This window comes from Denticeps clupeoides, chromosome 5 (assembly GCF_900700375.1).
Source record: "Denticeps clupeoides chromosome 5, fDenClu1.1, whole genome shotgun sequence".
Lineage (NCBI taxonomy): Eukaryota > Metazoa > Chordata > Actinopteri > Clupeiformes > Denticipitidae > Denticeps > Denticeps clupeoides.
In genome coordinates, this window is record NC_041711.1 from 5,223,882 (window position 1) to 5,241,132 (window position 17,251).

At 45.6% G+C, this 17,251-nt stretch overlaps 3 protein-coding genes across 7 annotated transcripts; 1 reads left to right on the forward strand and 2 right to left on the reverse strand.

The window, feature by feature from the left end:
• Nucleotides 1-1,690: 1,690 nt before the first annotated feature.
• On the reverse strand, nt 1,691-3,976 carry LOC114790804 (uncharacterized). Its single transcript, XM_028981160.1, has 4 exons — nt 3,537-3,976; nt 3,381-3,452; nt 2,881-3,012; nt 1,691-2,494 (listed from the first exon to the last, which is right to left on the reverse strand). The coding sequence occupies exons 1-4, from the start codon at nt 3,717-3,719 to the stop codon at nt 2,141-2,143; spliced, it is 741 nt and encodes a 246-aa protein (XP_028836993.1). The 5' UTR covers nt 3,720-3,976; the 3' UTR covers nt 1,691-2,140.
• An 802-nt stretch (nt 3,977-4,778) lies between these two features.
• Nucleotides 4,779-13,743, reverse strand: flcn (folliculin). The gene is made up of 13 exons (XM_028981131.1): nt 13,725-13,743; nt 13,098-13,223; nt 12,559-12,768; nt 12,326-12,472; nt 11,392-11,613; nt 10,811-10,977; nt 8,485-8,576; nt 7,145-7,308; nt 6,802-6,915; nt 6,553-6,676; nt 5,766-5,891; nt 5,493-5,595; nt 4,779-5,268 (listed from the first exon to the last, which is right to left on the reverse strand). Exons 3-13 carry the CDS (start codon nt 12,766-12,768, stop codon nt 5,061-5,063), a joined length of 1,677 nt encoding a protein of 558 aa, XP_028836964.1. The 5' UTR covers nt 13,098-13,223; nt 13,725-13,743; the 3' UTR covers nt 4,779-5,060.
• Nucleotides 13,217-17,238, forward strand: leng9 (leukocyte receptor cluster (LRC) member 9). 5 transcript variants are annotated; one of them, XM_028981136.1, is made up of 7 exons: nt 13,217-13,875; nt 13,960-14,061; nt 15,123-15,216; nt 15,402-15,497; nt 15,599-15,925; nt 16,045-16,382; nt 16,461-17,238. In XM_028981136.1, exons 3-7 carry the CDS (start codon nt 15,123-15,125, stop codon nt 17,079-17,081), a joined length of 1,476 nt encoding a protein of 491 aa, XP_028836969.1. In that variant the 5' UTR covers nt 13,217-13,875; nt 13,960-14,061; the 3' UTR covers nt 17,082-17,238. The 5 variants fall into 5 exon arrangements, with proteins under 5 accessions (XP_028836969.1, XP_028836968.1, XP_028836965.1 ...); XM_028981132.1 differs by having other exon boundaries at nt 13,219-13,875; nt 15,379-15,497; XM_028981134.1 differs by having other exon boundaries at nt 13,220-13,875; nt 15,379-15,497; nt 16,479-17,238.
• The last annotated feature ends 13 nt before the right edge of the window (nt 17,239-17,251 follow it).

Sequence of the window (17,251 nt, forward strand, 5' to 3'; positions counted from 1 at the left end):
AATCACATGGCTCTGAGGGCCAAAACTCACACTTTTCTCACCAAGGAAGGCTTACATCCATGCTGCATGTGCTGCATCATAGAAATTTAAGCTCAGCAAAGAAAAAGAAAAAAGAAACAGACCTCATAAACAAACTGAGCTTTGCTGCTGTTGCACATGTTGCATCTGCTGGATTCTAGGAATTCATGCAATTCACATAATGAATTCTACAAAATACAGCAGCACGACTGATCTTTAACCTTCATGAAATTGTCCCACACCACCCCTCTGTTACGTTCCCTCCACTGGCTCCCAGTAGCTGCACGCATCAGATTCAAAATACTGATGCTGGCCTACAAAGCCAAACATGGAGTAGCCCCATCCTACCTCACAGCCCTTATTACACCTCGCACTGCACCTCGTATACTCGGAGCCTCCAGTACTGCTCACCTGGTCCCCCCATCTCTGAAGATATGAGGAAGACGCTCATCTAGACTCTTCTCAATCTTGGCCCCTCGGTGGTGGAATGAACTTCCCCTTGAGGTCAGAACAGCTCAGTCACTGAGCACCTTCAAACAACAGCTCAAGACCTTCCTCTTTAGAGAATATTTAGATTAACTTGTAACCTTCTTATTGTCTAACTTGTGTACAGAATCTACAACAAGAGTGAATAAAAAGATTGTATTCATAGTTGGGGGTCCTAATGATGCAGAACTGATCACTTTATCGATGGCAACTTGAAAGCACGTTGTAAGTCGCTCTGGATAAGGGCGTCTGCCAAATGCCTTAAATGTAAAATGTAAAAGTTCAATACTGAACCACCACTTAACACAACACACACTGCAGCTCGTCCATAATCCTATTACTTTAAAAAAGAACGATGAACTGACATTGGCTGCTTTCAGCAGGCGCTCCTGCCCTTGTTTGCTCTCACATTCCTTCTCAAACAAGGCTGTGTTTTTAAAGTCCACAGATTTCGAACAGGGCAGAAAATAACCTCTGCGCGCTCCACAACTTTAATAGTTTTTTAGACACAGCAGGATGCCAGCGCTTGGATGTGCACGTCTATTTAAATGGTGCCTCGCATGCATGTATCTCTTCATCGATGGTAACTTAAGCACGTTGTAAGTCGCTCTGGATAAGGGCGTCTGCCAAATGCCGTAAATGTCAATGTATGTTTGCAGCACATGGCACACATGGAACATATACATGGAACGTATACATGGTAGTAGCCTAGTGGGTAATGAACCAGAAGACCCAGGTTCAAATCCCACTTACTGCCATTGTGTCCCCGAGCAGGACACTTAACCCTGAGTGTCTCCAGGGGGGACTGTCCCCTGTCACTACTGATTGTAAGTCGCTCTGAATAAGTGCGTCTGATAATTGCTGTCAATGTACATGTGCGCGCGATGTCACTGTCATTTCCGGGTCCAAAATCTCTCTAAATCGCATTCCTGACCACTCGGTCTCTCGCAGCTGCAGCGTGAAGTGCAGGGTGAGTTACTGGAAGCAAACAAAAGACTTTTTGTTGTTGTGTGTGTGTGTGTGTGTGTGTGTTTGTCCCATCTCCATGAATCACAGTCCTACATAACAAGAAGTTGTCAGTCTGATGACCATTTCTTGTTACAAAATCAAGAATGGTGCATTTATCAGTTACGTGCGCTAACAAGACAGACAAATACATTTGTACAGTTCAACTTCCGAGAATTAGTCTGATCTGTTCCTCATTTTTATTTATATTAAATGCCATACACAGTTATTGGGTACACATGACATTAAAACCAGCAGAAAACTGTGAATATTGGGGGGGGGGGGGGGGGGGGGGGGGACTTCCACAGTTTGTAAACAGTTTGATATAAAAACAACAACAACAACAACCAAGACAAACACACACAGTTCTGGAGCTAAAAAGCACCCCGTTCGGGCACCACATCAGTAGCCATGTCGTGAGATTTCATCGATAATTAGGCGTCGGCGCATGCCAGCGATGCTTAATGTGGCTAATTGCGTGGTAATGGTGTAGTGCGGTTACAGCGGGCCAGTGCAGTCGGTTGGTACACAGCTTTATTTGCATACATGCATCCAGGCCGCTGCTGGTGGGCCGACCGAGAGAGCCCGTTGCGAGTGAGGCTTTTTTTGCGAAGCAGCAGAGGACGGCCTCTCACGGCCTCCGCACAATCGCGTCCAGCGTGGTCCATAAAAGAGAGACGGTCCATAGGGGCAGTCCGGGGAAATGAAAGCGCACCATCCCGGCGTTGGTCGGGACGTGGAACACACTGCTCCATCGCTTCCCTCGCTCGGCCTCACGCCGTCCCGCGAACTCGCCGCCGGCCTCCTCGTCCACGCCGGCGTCCCCCTGGATCGCGGCCGCCGTGGGGAAAGCGCAGCCACCCGCGCCGGACGGGCAGTCCAACTTCAGCCATCTTGCCAGGACGGAATGGGTGTAGTGCAGGAGCTCTTCAGGAGTGGAGTGCACGTGTGGGAAGCTGGACAAGTCCTTATTCCCCTGGATTTTCTGTTCGGAATGTATAAGATAAGAGGGAAAAAGTGATAAGACGGTTAAAGTGAAGTGATTGTCATTGTGATACACAGCTCACAGTGCACACAGTGAAATGTGTCGTCTGCATTTAATCCATCACCCTTAGTAAGCAGTGGGCAGCCATGACAGGCGCCCGGGGACCAGCGTGTGGGGACGGTGCTTTGCTCAGTGGCACCCCAATGGGGATCCGGGATTCTAACCAGAAACGGGGCCGCTTCCTTAACCGCTAGGTCACCACTGCCCCATAATGCCCCATAATGCATGCAGAACATTTAAACAGATTATTTAAAGATCACCTTACAATTGCACGGTGGTATATAGGATTTTTTTTTCCAGGTCTAGGATTTACATGCGCAACGTACCGGGTCAGTTAAAGTCAGCAGCATGTGCGTGAGCTGCAGAACAAAATTTTGTTTCAGGTGGACCGCAGGCAGGTGGACCAGAAGCCGGGACCACGAGTCTTTTAGGACCACAGCTGCTTGAAACACACAACACTAGATGAAGAAGACACAGAGAGAGAGAGAGCGAGAGAGAGAGGGATGGTATGAACAACAGGCTTCCAGAAGAATCATCCAGACTTACACGCAAGCAAATGAGCCAGTGAACCTGGTCCAGATTTAGTAGTTATTCTGGCAGTTTTGCCGACTGCTGGAATAGGTGGAGCAGTTAAATTGCAATTGTGCAACACACACTTACAAGCCCAGTTTTCCTCTGGCCCATAATGTCTGCAAATACGACAGACATGTAGCACTCATAGAGGAGTAGAGGAATAGAGGAGAGGAAAGAAACGCGTCTGAAATGGGATGCACACTGAAGCTCCGGGGTCGCAACAGGTTGCATGTCGCACTTCGGCGGCCCTTACCGGGTCCTTGTCGCACAGCAAGCTGCCGTTGTAGCGGTGGCTGACGTAGTAGTTCGTGGGGAAAACTTCTGGCTGCAAGTGAGGGAACAGTGAGGTCAGCCGGGCTCGCGGTGCCTCGGTTCGGTTCGGTTCGGTTCGGTTCGGATCGGAACTCACGAAGGCGCGCAGCTCGGAGCCGATGGTGACCAGCAGGGAGGTGACGCCTTGTGCGCTCGGGTCGTCCGCGCAGCCGCTCACCGGCACCGTCAGCGTCAGCAGGAGCAGCAGCGGCGCCGGGGGGCAGATCGGGCGGACGCTCGTCTCGTCGCGCCTCGTCGCGGGCTTACCTGTCGGTGACATCGCTCTTATCTGCCGACGACGGCTGCGAACTCCATGTCGGTCGAAGCGTCCCACCGCGACGCGACGCCTCACATCCTCCCCCTCCTCCGGTGCTCCGGTACTTTCCTGCAGAATTCCCGGACTTTTCTCCGCTGGCCGGCGGCGGCGCGCGGGTCCCGTGCTGTCCCCCGGAGCGCGTGCTGAAAGCGAAAGCAGCGACAAGCCTCCGCCCCTCCCGCCCTCCCCGCAGCCCGTCTCTCCGGGCCGGGACAGGCTTAGTCATGCACGCCGCACAAAGGATCCCGGACTCCCGGAGAGGGAGAGCAGGGCAGTCGCCAACGTCACCCACTTCCCATGTTTATGGTGGACACCATAAATAATATTAAATATTAATAAGTGGACACACATTCGCAACGCTCAGATAAAGGATGGATTAGAATAGGCTCCCCCATGTTCCTAAAGTAGATTTTACATTTCCAGCATTTACCAGACGCCCTTATCCAGAGCGATTTACAGGGACAGTCCCTTCCTGGAGACACTCAGGGTTAAGTGTCTTGCTCAGGGACACAATGGTAGTAAGTGGGGTTTGAACCTGGGTCTTCTGGTTCATAGGAGAGTGTGTTACCCACTAGGCTACCTCCAGCCATTTTTTTTTACTAACGTGGGAGCGTTTAAGAGGGACGATGATGAAATTTTGGATCAGGCCCAGAAGAAACATGAGAAACAAGGCCACATGCTTTGTGGGCGAAAGGAATCATCTTCTTCCTTTAGGGGAGGAAATGAGAGGAAAGACTCTACACCTCCCCCTCCTCCCTCATTCGGGCAAATATCAACTTAGATGTCAAGAGGTCGAGAAAGGATGTAGAGGCACTCTGGGTTATAAATTTATAAAATTTGCAGAGTGAGTTGTGTGGAATGTTAAGATCGGGGTCTTATGCAACATGTTTTATGATGCTGGTTTAGCTGAAGCTGTAAGGAGGCATGTTCTGTGTCTGGACAACTGCCAAAGATAGTAAAAAAGGTCCCAAAAAGGAGTAAAACAAAAACCATATCACAAAAAAAAAAAAAGACACAGAAGAGTGGTTTTTATTTATATATTTATTTTGTAATAAAGATGCTATGTACAAAGTATTATTAAACGAGCAGCTCTTAAAAAAGTATGATGGGCAATTCATTATCATGTTGAAAACGTTCAACTTTACAATAAATAGTTAGAATAAAGCAACACAACACAATATCCCCCCATGCTACTTTATTACTTTTCTTCCTTTCATAAGCACACATACACACACACAGTCTCAGTAATTGGGGAGCCCCACCCCCAACTCCGAGTATTAGTCAGGTTACCCTTCATGCTCCCCATCACTGGCTAGTTGTTCTCTCGCCCCCTCTGACTGCCGTCATTAGGTGACTCTTGTACGTTTTGCTGAGACCAGTCATCCAGAATTTCAGGAGCCGCACGTTGTCCTCCTCACCCGGACCGGTGGCCCCCAAAAGCGCCAGAACCTTCTGTGTGTCCTCGCGGCCACGTCCATCAACTTTAGAAAATTTAAATAGCACTTTCACTTTGCTGCAACAGAAAAGAGAACAAGGCAGAAAGAAGTTGGGGGAGGGGTGCAATGGCAGTTGGAAGGAATGGGGTTTAGGGCCACAGAGAAATGAGGAGAAAGGAAACCGAAAGACAAAGAGAAGGAGAAAATGAAACACAACAGACCAGAGGATGTGCACAGTATTAATCGATTTTTGTCCAGAGCAGGACATTAAAGACCACTTTGGGTTGTCAAATACACTCACTTCATCCATTCTTCTTTCAGACAAAGCAAGCAGTGAGAAACCACTTCCACTGAGAGATTCTCATTAGACAGAGCGACCTCCAGCTTATTCAGTAGAGCTGGGCCTGTAAAAAGAGAGAGAGAGCGGAGTTTAAAGGCATGAGAATTTGAACAATTTAAGAAGTTTGACTGATTAAAACCTTGTCTATGCCACTGCTATTCTGTTAACTGTCAGTTTACTGTGTGTGTGTGTGTGTGTGTGTGTGTGTGTGTGTGTGTGTGTTTGGGTACATACCTTTATCCACAGGCTGTGTATTGGCACTGCTGATGTTGTACTGGTACATGGAAAGAATGTCACTCTCAGACCCAGAGTGCCCAGATCCTCTGTCAACATTAAGCACATCCACCAGCACAGAAAACTCTGGGACGGAAACACAGGAGTCAGACGGGCGCACAATTTCGTTTTTTTCTTGTATTACTTAAGGTATTTCAGTTCTTTTCATAGCACTCCAGCAGCCTGATGGGAAAATTTATAACTGAACTCATTTGCCAAAAGGAAGCCTGGACTCATAGAGCAGAAAAAAAGGAAGACAATCCCCTGAAAGGAAGCCTGCTCAGCATCCTGGAGTCTTGAGTAAGTAAGATCCTTGTTTTTGTACCAATTCTTTGTTGCCAGCAGACTGTTTGCAGTAACGGCAGAACATGTGTTCTTTGACCCTTGGGTCAATTTTGCCCATGGGTCATATAAGAGAATTGTGGCACATGACCCTAAGCTGATTTTAGTAGAAGCTTTTGAATATTAAAAAAAATGTTTTTATGTGCACGCCTGTGTCCAGTTATGTTATCAGAATGGCTTTTTAATGGCTGCTCTCATTGCAGTAAGAACCTCGTGAACTAGCATGTTTTGTTTTCCCCTCTCTGAGCCTTCTGTCCCAGAGGAGACAAGAGAGCAGAGCTGCTAATAAAAGGGGTTCGGGGTCAGTTCAGACAGAAGCGTGCTGCTGAACTGCTGTGCGAGGCAGTTTTGGTGGGTGGGCATGTCTGAACTTCTACACTTCTGTGGTTCTGTCGAGTGGAGGTACCTGAGGAGCTAACGTGGGCAGGGATGGGGACGTCGGGGCTTAGGCCCAGGAAGTTACAGCGATACGCTTCCACGTACTGCGGGCTGTAGAGAACAGACCGCACGCAACCCACAGGGAGCAACGCCTGACAGGAGACAGGAAGTTCCATCAGGCATGGACTGAGATCAGTTTGCAGAATTCTGATGTTCTCGCTGGGTTAAAAGAATGTTGCAGGAACTGTAGAAAGTTACATGTATGTCAACTGCTCACCTTAAGCGTGTTGAAAGCAGAGTGGATGAGGATAGGATCAGCTCCTCTCCAAATCACCTGATTCCCCATGAGAACATGCCACGTCAACTGCCGGAAATCTGTCGCTCCAAGGACCTGCCAGCCAATGCAAATTTTTCTTTCATTTCCAAGGATTACAAATAATAATAATAATAATAAAACACTTTTACATAATATTTACGTAATATTTAAATTATAGGGACTATTGATAAGGGTCTAATACCTAATAGGCCTAAACCCTAATAGTTAGGGTTTGGAACTCATAATTAGAGGCTGAACTTTGACAATACGAGACAACAATGAGAACAAGTGCAGTGCTAATGACCTGTCTTAAATGCCTCAAAGACTTAAACTTTGGACCGGGAAGATCTTCCTCTTTCGGGTCATCCAACTGGAAAATTCGGCTGAATTCGTTTGATGCCTGCTCACGCTGCGGTTTAGATCCACCCCCCTCAGCCCCGTCCCATCCGGTCATTTCTTCCTTTTGTTCTGTAGGGTGAAAGTCCACATTATCACTCTACATTTTGGTTTATAGGAGCACAGTGCAACTTTTGTCACACTAGATGTTTCATGGCATTTGCTGGAAATAAAACGTGTTTCTGGGTGAAGAATAACCACAGCGTGGTAACATTCCTCAGAGGGCACCGCAGTGCCCCCTTCTCTTCCCTCTCCACTACGGCGAGCAAACAGGGTCAATAGTCGAAAAGGTTCACAATGCGTTTTAAAAGGTAAAAAGCAAGAAAGCAGCGTAAAAACGTGGTTCAATCGTCAAGGCCGCTTAGTGGTAAGTGGTTTTACATTTAAGGCATTTGGCAGACGCCCTTATCCAGGGCGACTTACAACGTGCTTTCATGTTACCATCGATGAAGTGATCAGTTCTGGTTCACTCTAACCCCCAACTATGAATACAACCTTATTCACTCTGTTGTAGTTTCTAAACATAAGTAAGACAATAAGTAGGTTACAAATTACATGGAAACACAAAATGAGGTGTGTATCACACCAATGCAATTGCCTTCCTATTCCAAAAAACACTGTATGCATGTACCGTATTATTGTGAGTAAACGATAAAATTCACCACCCCCCCTGATTTATTATTATAACTCAATTACTGATAACCCCATATGCATAATGAGTAAAATTCAAATGTAAACTAAGATCTTGTGGTACATTCTAGGACTGTGCGTGTAACTAATCACAAATCATTAATTCAACTAGAATTAATCAGTAGTCACACCTTACGATCAAAAATTCATATTAGTTCTGGGAAGGTTAAGATTACATGCACACTGAATGCTTCAATACTCTCTTTGAGTTCTGAATATTTTAGGCTGTTCAGATTTTCCACTCAAATAAATATTTGTAAATAACCCAAAATCATGGTCATTGATTCTGAATTTTAGCAAAAAAAAAATTGAGGTTGGAAAGAAAAAAAATCAAATAAAATATTGTGCATTTCCATATCCAAAGACTTAATGTTTGGCTAAGCATGAGTCATTTGAGTAAATAACTACATTCTATCTGCTCTGCCACACCTTTAGATAGTGGTGCATTAATATCCTTCAGTCATTTTCACTAACCACTTCATCAACAGTGGGGCACCTTTAAAATGGTTGTATGTCAGTAAGTAGTATTTATCATATACAGTTAAATGTACTCTTTACCTTCCTCTCTTTCAATTAAGACAAGCGTGTCCTCTGTGGGAGCGCCTTCTAGTAGTTTCTCTGTTAGCCGACTCCCACAAGCTTTCAACAACCTGTAGGAGAGGAGAATAGATGTTCAAGTTTGAATTTATTTATAAAGCACTTATAAAGAACGCAGTTGACAAAAGTGAATAATTACTTTACACATTGTGTACATTAAACACAAATACTGCCTAATATTTCAGATGTTCAATAATCATTCGGGAACAACAAACACAGGGAAAGAAATTAAAATCCAGATCAGGAAATCTTTGCTAATCAGGTTGGGATTTGGAATGAAGTCTAAATGCATTTTAATTGTGTCCAGACTAAATGGACATTTAAAATAAATACTAAATGTTAATTTTATTACTAAGCCCAGCCATGAAATTTTTTTCTGGTTTTGAGATTATAAAAATGTGGTACAGCAATGAATATTTTCTAGTTACACCACCTTTCATTTTCCATTATACCTCCTAATCCTCAATGTCCTGTGTGTGCATGCTCAGGTTCTTTTCATTCATCTGACAAGTGGTTGGGATCCCCCTGCATTGAATGTAATTTTATGTATGTAAGGGATCAGGTTCAGTAATCCACCAAGTCGTTGCTTGAAATCTCAGGTCAATTTGGGGCAGGGGTGGCCTAGCGGTCAAGGAAGTGGCCCCGTAATCAGAAGGTTGCAGGTTTGAATACTGATCCGCCAAGGTACCACTGAGGTGCCACTGAGCAAAGCACCGTCCCCACACACTGCTCCCCGGGCGCCGGTCATGGCTGCCCACTGCTCACTCAGGGTGATGGGTTAAATGCAGAGGACAAATTTCACTGTGTGCACCGTGTGCTGTGCTGCTGTGTATCACATGTGACAATCACTTCACTTTATCACTTTATTATTGAATCCCGATCGGCCAAGGTGCGACTGAGCAGAGCACCTTCCCCACACTCTGCTCCCCGGGCGCCTGTCATGGCTGCCCACTGCTCACTCAGGGTGATGGTTAAAAGCAGAGGACACATTTCGTTGTGTCACCATGTGCTGTGCTGAAGTGTTTCACAATGACAATCACTTCACTTTTTAAAAAAATGAATCAGCCACTGACACCAAATTTATGTATTCAAAAGATCCCAGTGACACCTGTCTTGCTGAAACATGTTGCAAAGCGTAGTACATGAGGAAATGTAGGTCAACCTGATGACAGTTAATCAGCCTTCACTGCCAAAAGAATTACCAGGTCCGCTGGTGGATACTGCAGCTTTTTTGTATTTTAATTTACTTTGTTGTAGTCAGCTCACTTCAAGAGTCCATTTGATTTTCCCTGTTTTCTAAATGCTGGAATGGTATGTTATATACGGAGTTGTTTTGTTTATAATCTTAATGATTGTGCATTTTTACATCATATTTAACAAAATTGTACTGCCTTGCTTGAGAGATACCAATGGTCGAAACAAACTTCCTTGAGTTTGTTAACATAATTGTTTTACTTTGCACATTTATTTTTCATTTCAGTAGTTAAGCCGTGTCTGTCTCATTGTTGTCTACATGGTTTTTGTTAAATTGTTTAAATGTTACATGTTGTATCAGATTCGGGAGAAACGTTGTTTCGTTTCACTATGTCACAGTTACAGCATTTATCAGACGCCCTTATCCAAAGCACCTTACGATCAGTAGTTACAGGGACCGCCCCCCTGGAGACACTTAGGGATAAGTGTCTTGCTCAGGGACTCAATGGTTTGAACTTGGGTCTTCTGGTTCATACTACCACCCCCCTATGTATGTAGCTGAAATGACAATAAAGCTCATCTTCAACTAACTGGCCAACATTCCCAAAGTCCAGAGATTAAGAGAAGGACATCCTGTCAATAAAATTTCAGCAATTTTTCTCAACACTTACTGTGAAGTGGAAGTGATTAGTTGACACACCACATCACATCACCCAGTGCACACAGTGAAATGTGGTCTCTGCATTTAACCCATCCCCTGAGGGAGCAGTGGGCAGCCATGAATGGCGTCCGGGGAACAGCGTGTGGCGACGGTGCTTTGCTCAGTGGCACCTTGGCAAAGTGGCAACCTTCCGATTATGGGTCCGTTTCAATACGTGTTAGGTAAACCATTGCAGTCATGGCATAACTGTCAGAAAAAGGCTTGAGGGGGATAGTGGTTGACCACCCCCACAGTGCATTCCAGTACTGGGATTCTCTTTGGCGGTGGGTGGGGGGGGGTATGTTCTGCCGTGACATCCTGTGTAAGTATGCGGCGTGAAATTTTCCATTCCGGGGAACAGGGATGAGAGGGGAGTGAGAGCGAGACATTCACCAGCTGAAGGAGGTGTGCAGGCTAGCCCATAGGTTGGGATGCTCAGTGAGGGAGCAGAGGGAGCGAGCAGCATTCCCACTCCTCTGATGTGGGAAGACAGCTGGCGAGAATGTGCTGTTCATCCGGACAGCCCTCTGAGGACAAACGCACTGCTCATTGTCAAACACCTGCAGGGTGAAAGGTCACAGAGAGAATGTTTTTCACAAACCCCCACACTTCGTTTTTACGTGCGACCCCCAGAGATGCCTTTCATTCTCTAATGTTTGAGGAAATATTTGAATCCTTTCCAACTCTGCATTCCATCAAACCTTTCAATTATCGTAAGCTAGGAATTGTGGGAGTGCAGACACCAACGGCCGACACAGAAGGTACTAATCATTTCCACATTTTCTGCATCACACAACGTAACACGCTGAAATCCCACCTGAGACTATGGACCTTTCAAAAGCCCAAATGCTCACAATTCCAGTACAAATCCTAATCTCTATTTTTTTTATTAATCCGCCCATGAAAAAAAAAGGTCACAAACCACTCCCAACACAAGGAAGTAGATAGAAATGTGACCGCGGTGTGGTATGTACCTTGAGTGCTGTACTCTGTAGACTCTGTATGGTGAGTCTGAGGTGGCGCAGCAGAAAGGGCCAGGAGTTGATGAGGTAGATACGGTCCATGGCAACCATGACGATGCTGTACCAGCGCTGGAAGCCCCTGGCTAGGCTGTCCTTTATGAAGAATGTGTGTGAGAATACGAAACCGTGCTGCTCATCGCCAAAGAAGATGGGACCTTCTCTCCCTGGACAGACCTGTTGTGAAAAGGAAAGAGGGTGCATCAAAATATGAATTCATGTCAATGGAACAGGCCCTACTTAAGAATATTAGGCATGCTAATTCTCTTTTATTTATTTAGTAATTAAGTTATATATCAAGTGAGCAGCTAATCTTGTGCTTTTAATGTTTTTATTTTTTTTATTTAATGTTTTTATTTAAGACTTATATTTAAGACTTATATTTTAATTAGTTTTATTTTGTTAAAATAAGTTAAAATATTACAATAAATGTAATGATTCAACGAGCAGCATTTGTTGATGAGCATAAAACAACACGTTGCCATTTACTGGCCCCCGGTCATGGGGCCAGTGGTGGCCTAGCGGTTGAGTAAGCGTAATCAGAAGGTTGTCTGTTCGAATTCCAATCCGCCAAGTTGCCACTGAGGTGTCATTGGATAAAAGCAGAGGACACATTTTGTTGTGTCACAGCACATGGTGACAACTAAATGTGTCCTCTGCTTTTATCCAATCACCTTGGTGAGCTGTGAGCTGCCATGACAGGCACCCGGGGAGCAGTGTGTGGGGACGGTACCTTGCTCAATGGCACCTCTGAACCCACAACTTTCTGATTACAGGTCCACTTTCCTTACCTGCTAGGCCACCACTGCCCCACTTGTTACCATAAATAGAATTGGCATGACTCTTCTGTCCCATACGGCAAGGAATCCTGCTTTAGACGCTCACACACCTCACAGCTGAGGCTGCGCACACATGCCTGCCGCACCACGCTGAAGAGCTGAGGCTGTCGGGGGTGCTGGTGGCTCAAGAAGCGAATCCCTGTTTCAGCGTCCACGCTCACGAAGCCTGGATGGGCCACGGGGAGAGACTGGCAACCCTGAGACGACACGGTGGACATTCTGAAACTGTGGTACGGTCACGGATGACTTATTCAAATCTTAAACAAAATCGATTGTGGCGAACCTCACACATGTCTGCCTTCTGGGTTGTTGAGCTGTTGGCTCTCATCGTGAGCCCCTCTCCCTCTCGGTCTCCGTCCCTGTCCCTGTCCCCTGGTATGGACTGTCCTGCCTGTGGCGGAGACGGGGACGGAGGATGCAAGGCTTCCGTGCAGAATAAAGTACGGGGTCCATGGAGCTCGCAGAAATGGCAGAGGGCGACAAGGGCGTTCATCTGGGCAGAAATATTCAGACGAATGATTAAAAACGTCATGTCCACGACTAGCGCGTCAAAACTTTGCTTAGAAACTACTTGTAGCTCGGAAAAACATAACAAGCCACAGTTATCAACCAGGTCTCGTCGAATGCAAAGGCAGCAAATGACAGAATTATAATAATAATAACAACAAGAGCAATTTCCACTTACCTTGGCTTATGATCTTATCAGTTAAGGAACATGACAAAGGACAGTCGCCCGGACAACAACACAGCGCAGCAAACCAACGCCGAACGCACAAAAGCACGTGCAGCAGTGTCGTTAAAGGGAGCGTTTCGCGGTTTTACCTCATTAGTTGCGTTCTCCGCCACGTTCTTGTGTGTTGACGCCGAGCACTTCTGGTCGCCAAGAGCCCCCTCTGTCAGGCGATGACGGCGGTCACGCGCTCGTGGGTGTGCGCGTGGGTCACGTGGCTTTTCCGGTCAGCGCCGTCGACGTAGGACCGGTTCGTTGCGGGAAACAAATGCAGTTAAAATGTCTGCATCACGCCGATGGTCGGGTTTACACTTCCGACACATTAACCTTATGCGCGCTAATATGAGAACAATGACCAGGTCGTGTGAGGGTAGGGACTTTTATTTTGAATGCGCGGGGCCAAAAATAGGGTTTATAGTGGCACAGGCACCACGTTCTGAGTCGTGTCGCAAATAGTGAGCTCAATGAAACGTCGTGTAAATACAAACAGTTTTAATGAGTGTAATTAACTTTTGCGTGCGTCCAAACAAGCTTTTTGATTAAAAAATACATTTCCCAGAATCCCTTTTCTTACGTTAACCAACCCGGAAGTAACGTATTCTCACATATAAAGTTTTTTTGTTGAGGTGAAGTGTTTGACTGCAGTCCAAATTTTGCTTTTCTTTTGCATGTGCGATTTATTAATATACGCCCCTTCATACGTTTTTGACCTTCCTTACCTCCGTTTTTCCTCCATGTTACGTTTCACACGTCTAACGTGTGACGTAATATAGCGTTGTCTTCCTCATTGACTCAGCCGGACCAAAGTGTAGAACGCTGCTATAACGCTGGTATATTATTCCGATCGTCAGATCTACGACAGAAAATACGGTATAGTATTATTATTTACTGGTTAGACACAAATTAGTTTAGTTCAATCAGTGTTCTGTGAAGGGTTACCTCTGTGCCTTACAGCTGTCTTAAAAAGACTGTCCATGGCTACTGTCGTGAGTGACAGTTCCGAAATCACCGTCCCGGTGTCTTCCGAGCCAACTGTTACCGGCGACAGGAACGCAGGTGAGATGACCATGTACACGTTTATACTTATTTTACATGAATATTAATAAACCGACTTAATTCATTATATACCACTAATCAGCGGATCGAGCCTACTTTCTTTGTCCTGGTATATTCTGTACATGCAGGCCCATTTCACTTTCGGCCCTCTTTAACAATGATTTAGGTGTTCAGGTACCATTAAGGTACCATTACCATGTCAGACGTGTTGCTGTTGCCATGGAACCCGTTGTAAATAGTGGGTGTGTTTGGTTTGATTGAGCAACATGTTGCCTGAATGTGACCTAAAGGTAAGACACTGCACCTCCATATCTCACATGCTTGGACAGTATGACAGCAGAAATGTTTGTGCTGTACAAACCTGGAAAATGTGGTGCTTGAATTGCAGTCGATGTTCATCTGAAAATGATATGCAGCTTATTGTGTTATTATTATATGTAAATAACTTGCTTGGCTAGATAGATCTCATCATAATGAAAAATTATTTGTTGATGAAAAATAATATAAATATCTCTGATCAAACAAGGATCAAACTGTGGAGGGAATGAAGTTAGTTAGCTAGCATTGTGTTGTGCTGCGTGTTTGCTCCTGTCAATGCAAATGAAGGTGCCTCTGATCTTTTAATGTGAAAACGTTGTTTTATTTTGAGCATTTCATATCTTAAAAAGACATTTACACTTTACATTTACTTACAGTCAGTAGTTACAGGGACCACCCCCCCCCCCCCCCCCCCCCCCCCCCCCCCCCCCCCCCTGGAGCAACATAGGGTTAAGTGTCTTGCTCGGGGTCACAATGGTAGTAAGTGGGATTTGAACCTGGGTTTTCTGGTTCATAGGCGAGTGTGTTACCCACTAGGCTACTACCACCTATAAAAGACCTAATTCTTGACAGAACATCCCATGTTCTATGTACTCTGTAAATACTTTATAATTGGTGCTGTGTTTGTGTTATTCACAGGCTCCAGTATTTTGTACATTTATAACAGCCAAGCGAGCAGCATAAATCACATCATTTACTTCTGGTCGTCATGAATAACTTTTAGAACACCTTGTTTGCCACAGATGGGATCGGACAGGAGGCAGAGGGTAGGAACCTCTGCCAGCACTTCCTACTGGGCAGGTGCCATTTCGGGGACAGATGTCGCCTGTCTCACAGGTCTGTCTCTAGCCTGCGGTAGCCATGGTGACAGTGTGCTAAATCATCATGTTGTTAATTTTATCCCAGTGACATGTTGAGTTACATAAACATTTGTCTAAGTGCAGGTGTAGATATTCATTTATAGAACGAATTTTTTATTCCCCGCTTCCGCCTTTGCAGTTCACCTGCTTCTGCCATCACAGAGACTCTAATGAAAGAACCAGAATGGGAGGACCAACATAAAACCCCAAAGAAAATCTGCTCGTCAGAGAAGAGAGGCAAAACCAAGGAGAACCAAGGTGAAGATAAAAGTCTTAATGATTATCTGTATGGTCTTACCAGAAGTGGCAAGACTTTAAAGATTTTATGGAAATCTTTTCTTTCTTTTTCTTTACATTAGAGACTCACAAGAAGCCCCGAATGCGTACTGCTGATGATGTCATTAACAGAATCCTTTGGGACGACTCTGTGGACCCTGCAGACTTTGTAGTTGGCCACTTGGATCGCTTTTTGGGGCTGCTGGAGAGACCTTTCTCGGAATTCTCCTGGGACATCTCCGTAACTGAGTGTGATTTCACAGAGGAGCTGGCATTGCCAAGACACAGGATTCAGTACTTCAGTTACCGAGGGGAACGCGTGTGGGATCGAGACAGTAGGACAGATAGGGTCTTTGGCTCTACAGGACAAACTCTGCTGCCCCCCTTTGGTGGGGTTGTAAAACAACAGGGTGTGTGTAAGAAATAGAATACAATAAATAATATCTTAAATGTATTCATGTTTTTTTTATTTTCCGTATTATGTCAATCAATTCTGTCATAATAATGTGCTCACTGTTTTATTCAACAGAACATGTGACTCAAGATGCTCAAAGCAACAATCTGAAAGCTGCTGAAGATCACGTCCCACCAGAAGATTGTGTGGAAAAAATAGCACGTCCCACTGTATGTATAAATGAGCACAGACCTCTAGATGATCCAGGTGGACCAGGAATGAGAAGTGACTTCTCATCAGATGAAGCAGAAGCAGTGGAAGATCTCTCTTTAGACAGTTTAACCCAAGATCTGTCTGTCTCAGAGAACCATGAGGCAACTAATGCTGGCGAGCAGGCCGAATGGAAAGGAAGCTGGGATGGATATGAAGATAGGGAACATCTTTCTTGGGCTATCACCTCTCCACAAAAGCAGGTAAAATTCTGCAGATGAAAAAAACATTTGTTGCCATTCAATACTGTCAATATTCTGTTGTTGTCAATCTTGTCACAGCTGTCATCTGATTCTCAGGAACATAGGCATGTCGGGGGCAAACGGAAGCCCACCCACTTCATCGCCTTCCGAGTTGATTCCCCCGCTGCCACTCACGCCTTCCAGCGTGTGCAAGGGAAAGTGCTGTCCATGCTGCCCGAATCAGGGCCTCACTGGGCCAGCCTTCCCACGCTCCATGTCACCTTGTGCCTTCTGGTGCTTTCTGGACCAGCAGAAGTGAGCGAAGCAGCCGAGCTTCTTCAGAAAGTCGTCAGGAATCTGCATAAGCCACCGGTGTCGGTCTCGTTCAGTCCGAAGCTGAAACATTTTGGAGGGAAAGTGCTGTACCTCGCTCCCCGGCCGCTGTCGGAGATCCAGGCCCTCAACGCGCCCCTTCAGCAGGCCTATAGGGAAAAGGGCTGGCTGCACCGCCACTCCAGATCGCCCAATTATCACTTAACTTTGGCCAAGGTGGATGGGGGGGACAGACCGTTTGAGGGTGCGGGGACGATAAAGTTGGGGAAGGACATTAACTTTGGGAAGCTGGAGGTAAAAAAGCTGCATCTGTGTGTCAATGGCAGGCCGAGAACAGAGGGTGGCTTTTATGAAAGTGTGTGTGCGACAACCATCCCAGATGTGTGAAAATGGACTGTTAAGTTCTGGATGCCATCATGCTAGAATTTACAACCATTGTCTCATGTGCATAACCATGTAGGTAGCTGAATACAAACTGAATGCGTTGTTATTTAAAAATAGTAATGTGTTGGCGAAGTGTAATATAATATATTACTCCAACCTATTTTTCACGTTTG

Coding starts and splice junctions, on each gene's coding strand:
- LOC114790804 (XM_028981160.1), bottom strand. CDS start 3,719: ATGTCACCGACAGGTAAGCCCGCGACGAGGCGCGACGAGACGAGCGTC. Junction 3,453..3,536: donor GCTCCGAGCTGCGCGCCTTC/GTGAGTTCCGAT, acceptor CCTCACTTGCAG/CCAGAAGTTTTCCCCACGAA. Junction 2,495..2,880: donor TGCTGACTTTAACTGACCCG/GTACGTTGCGCA, acceptor CATTCCGAACAG/AAAATCCAGGGGAATAAGGA.
- flcn (XM_028981131.1), bottom strand. CDS start 12,768: ATGAACGCCCTTGTCGCCCTCTGCCATTTCTGCGAGCTCCATGGACCC. Junction 8,577..10,810: donor CTGCACACCTCCTTCAGCTG/GTGAATGTCTCG, acceptor CCTCTCCTACAG/GTTGTTGAAAGCTTGTGGGA. Junction 7,309..8,484: donor CTTAATTGAAAGAGAGGAAG/GTAAAGAGTACA, acceptor TTCACCCTACAG/AACAAAAGGAAGAAATGACC.
- leng9 (XM_028981132.1), top strand. CDS start 13,980: ATGGCTACTGTCGTGAGTGACAGTTCCGAAATCACCGTCCCGGTGTCT. Junction 15,217..15,378: donor AGATGTCGCCTGTCTCACAG/GTCTGTCTCTAG, acceptor CCGCCTTTGCAG/TTCACCTGCTTCTGCCATCA. Junction 15,926..16,044: donor TGGGGTTGTAAAACAACAGG/GTGTGTGTAAGA, acceptor TTTATTCAACAG/AACATGTGACTCAAGATGCT.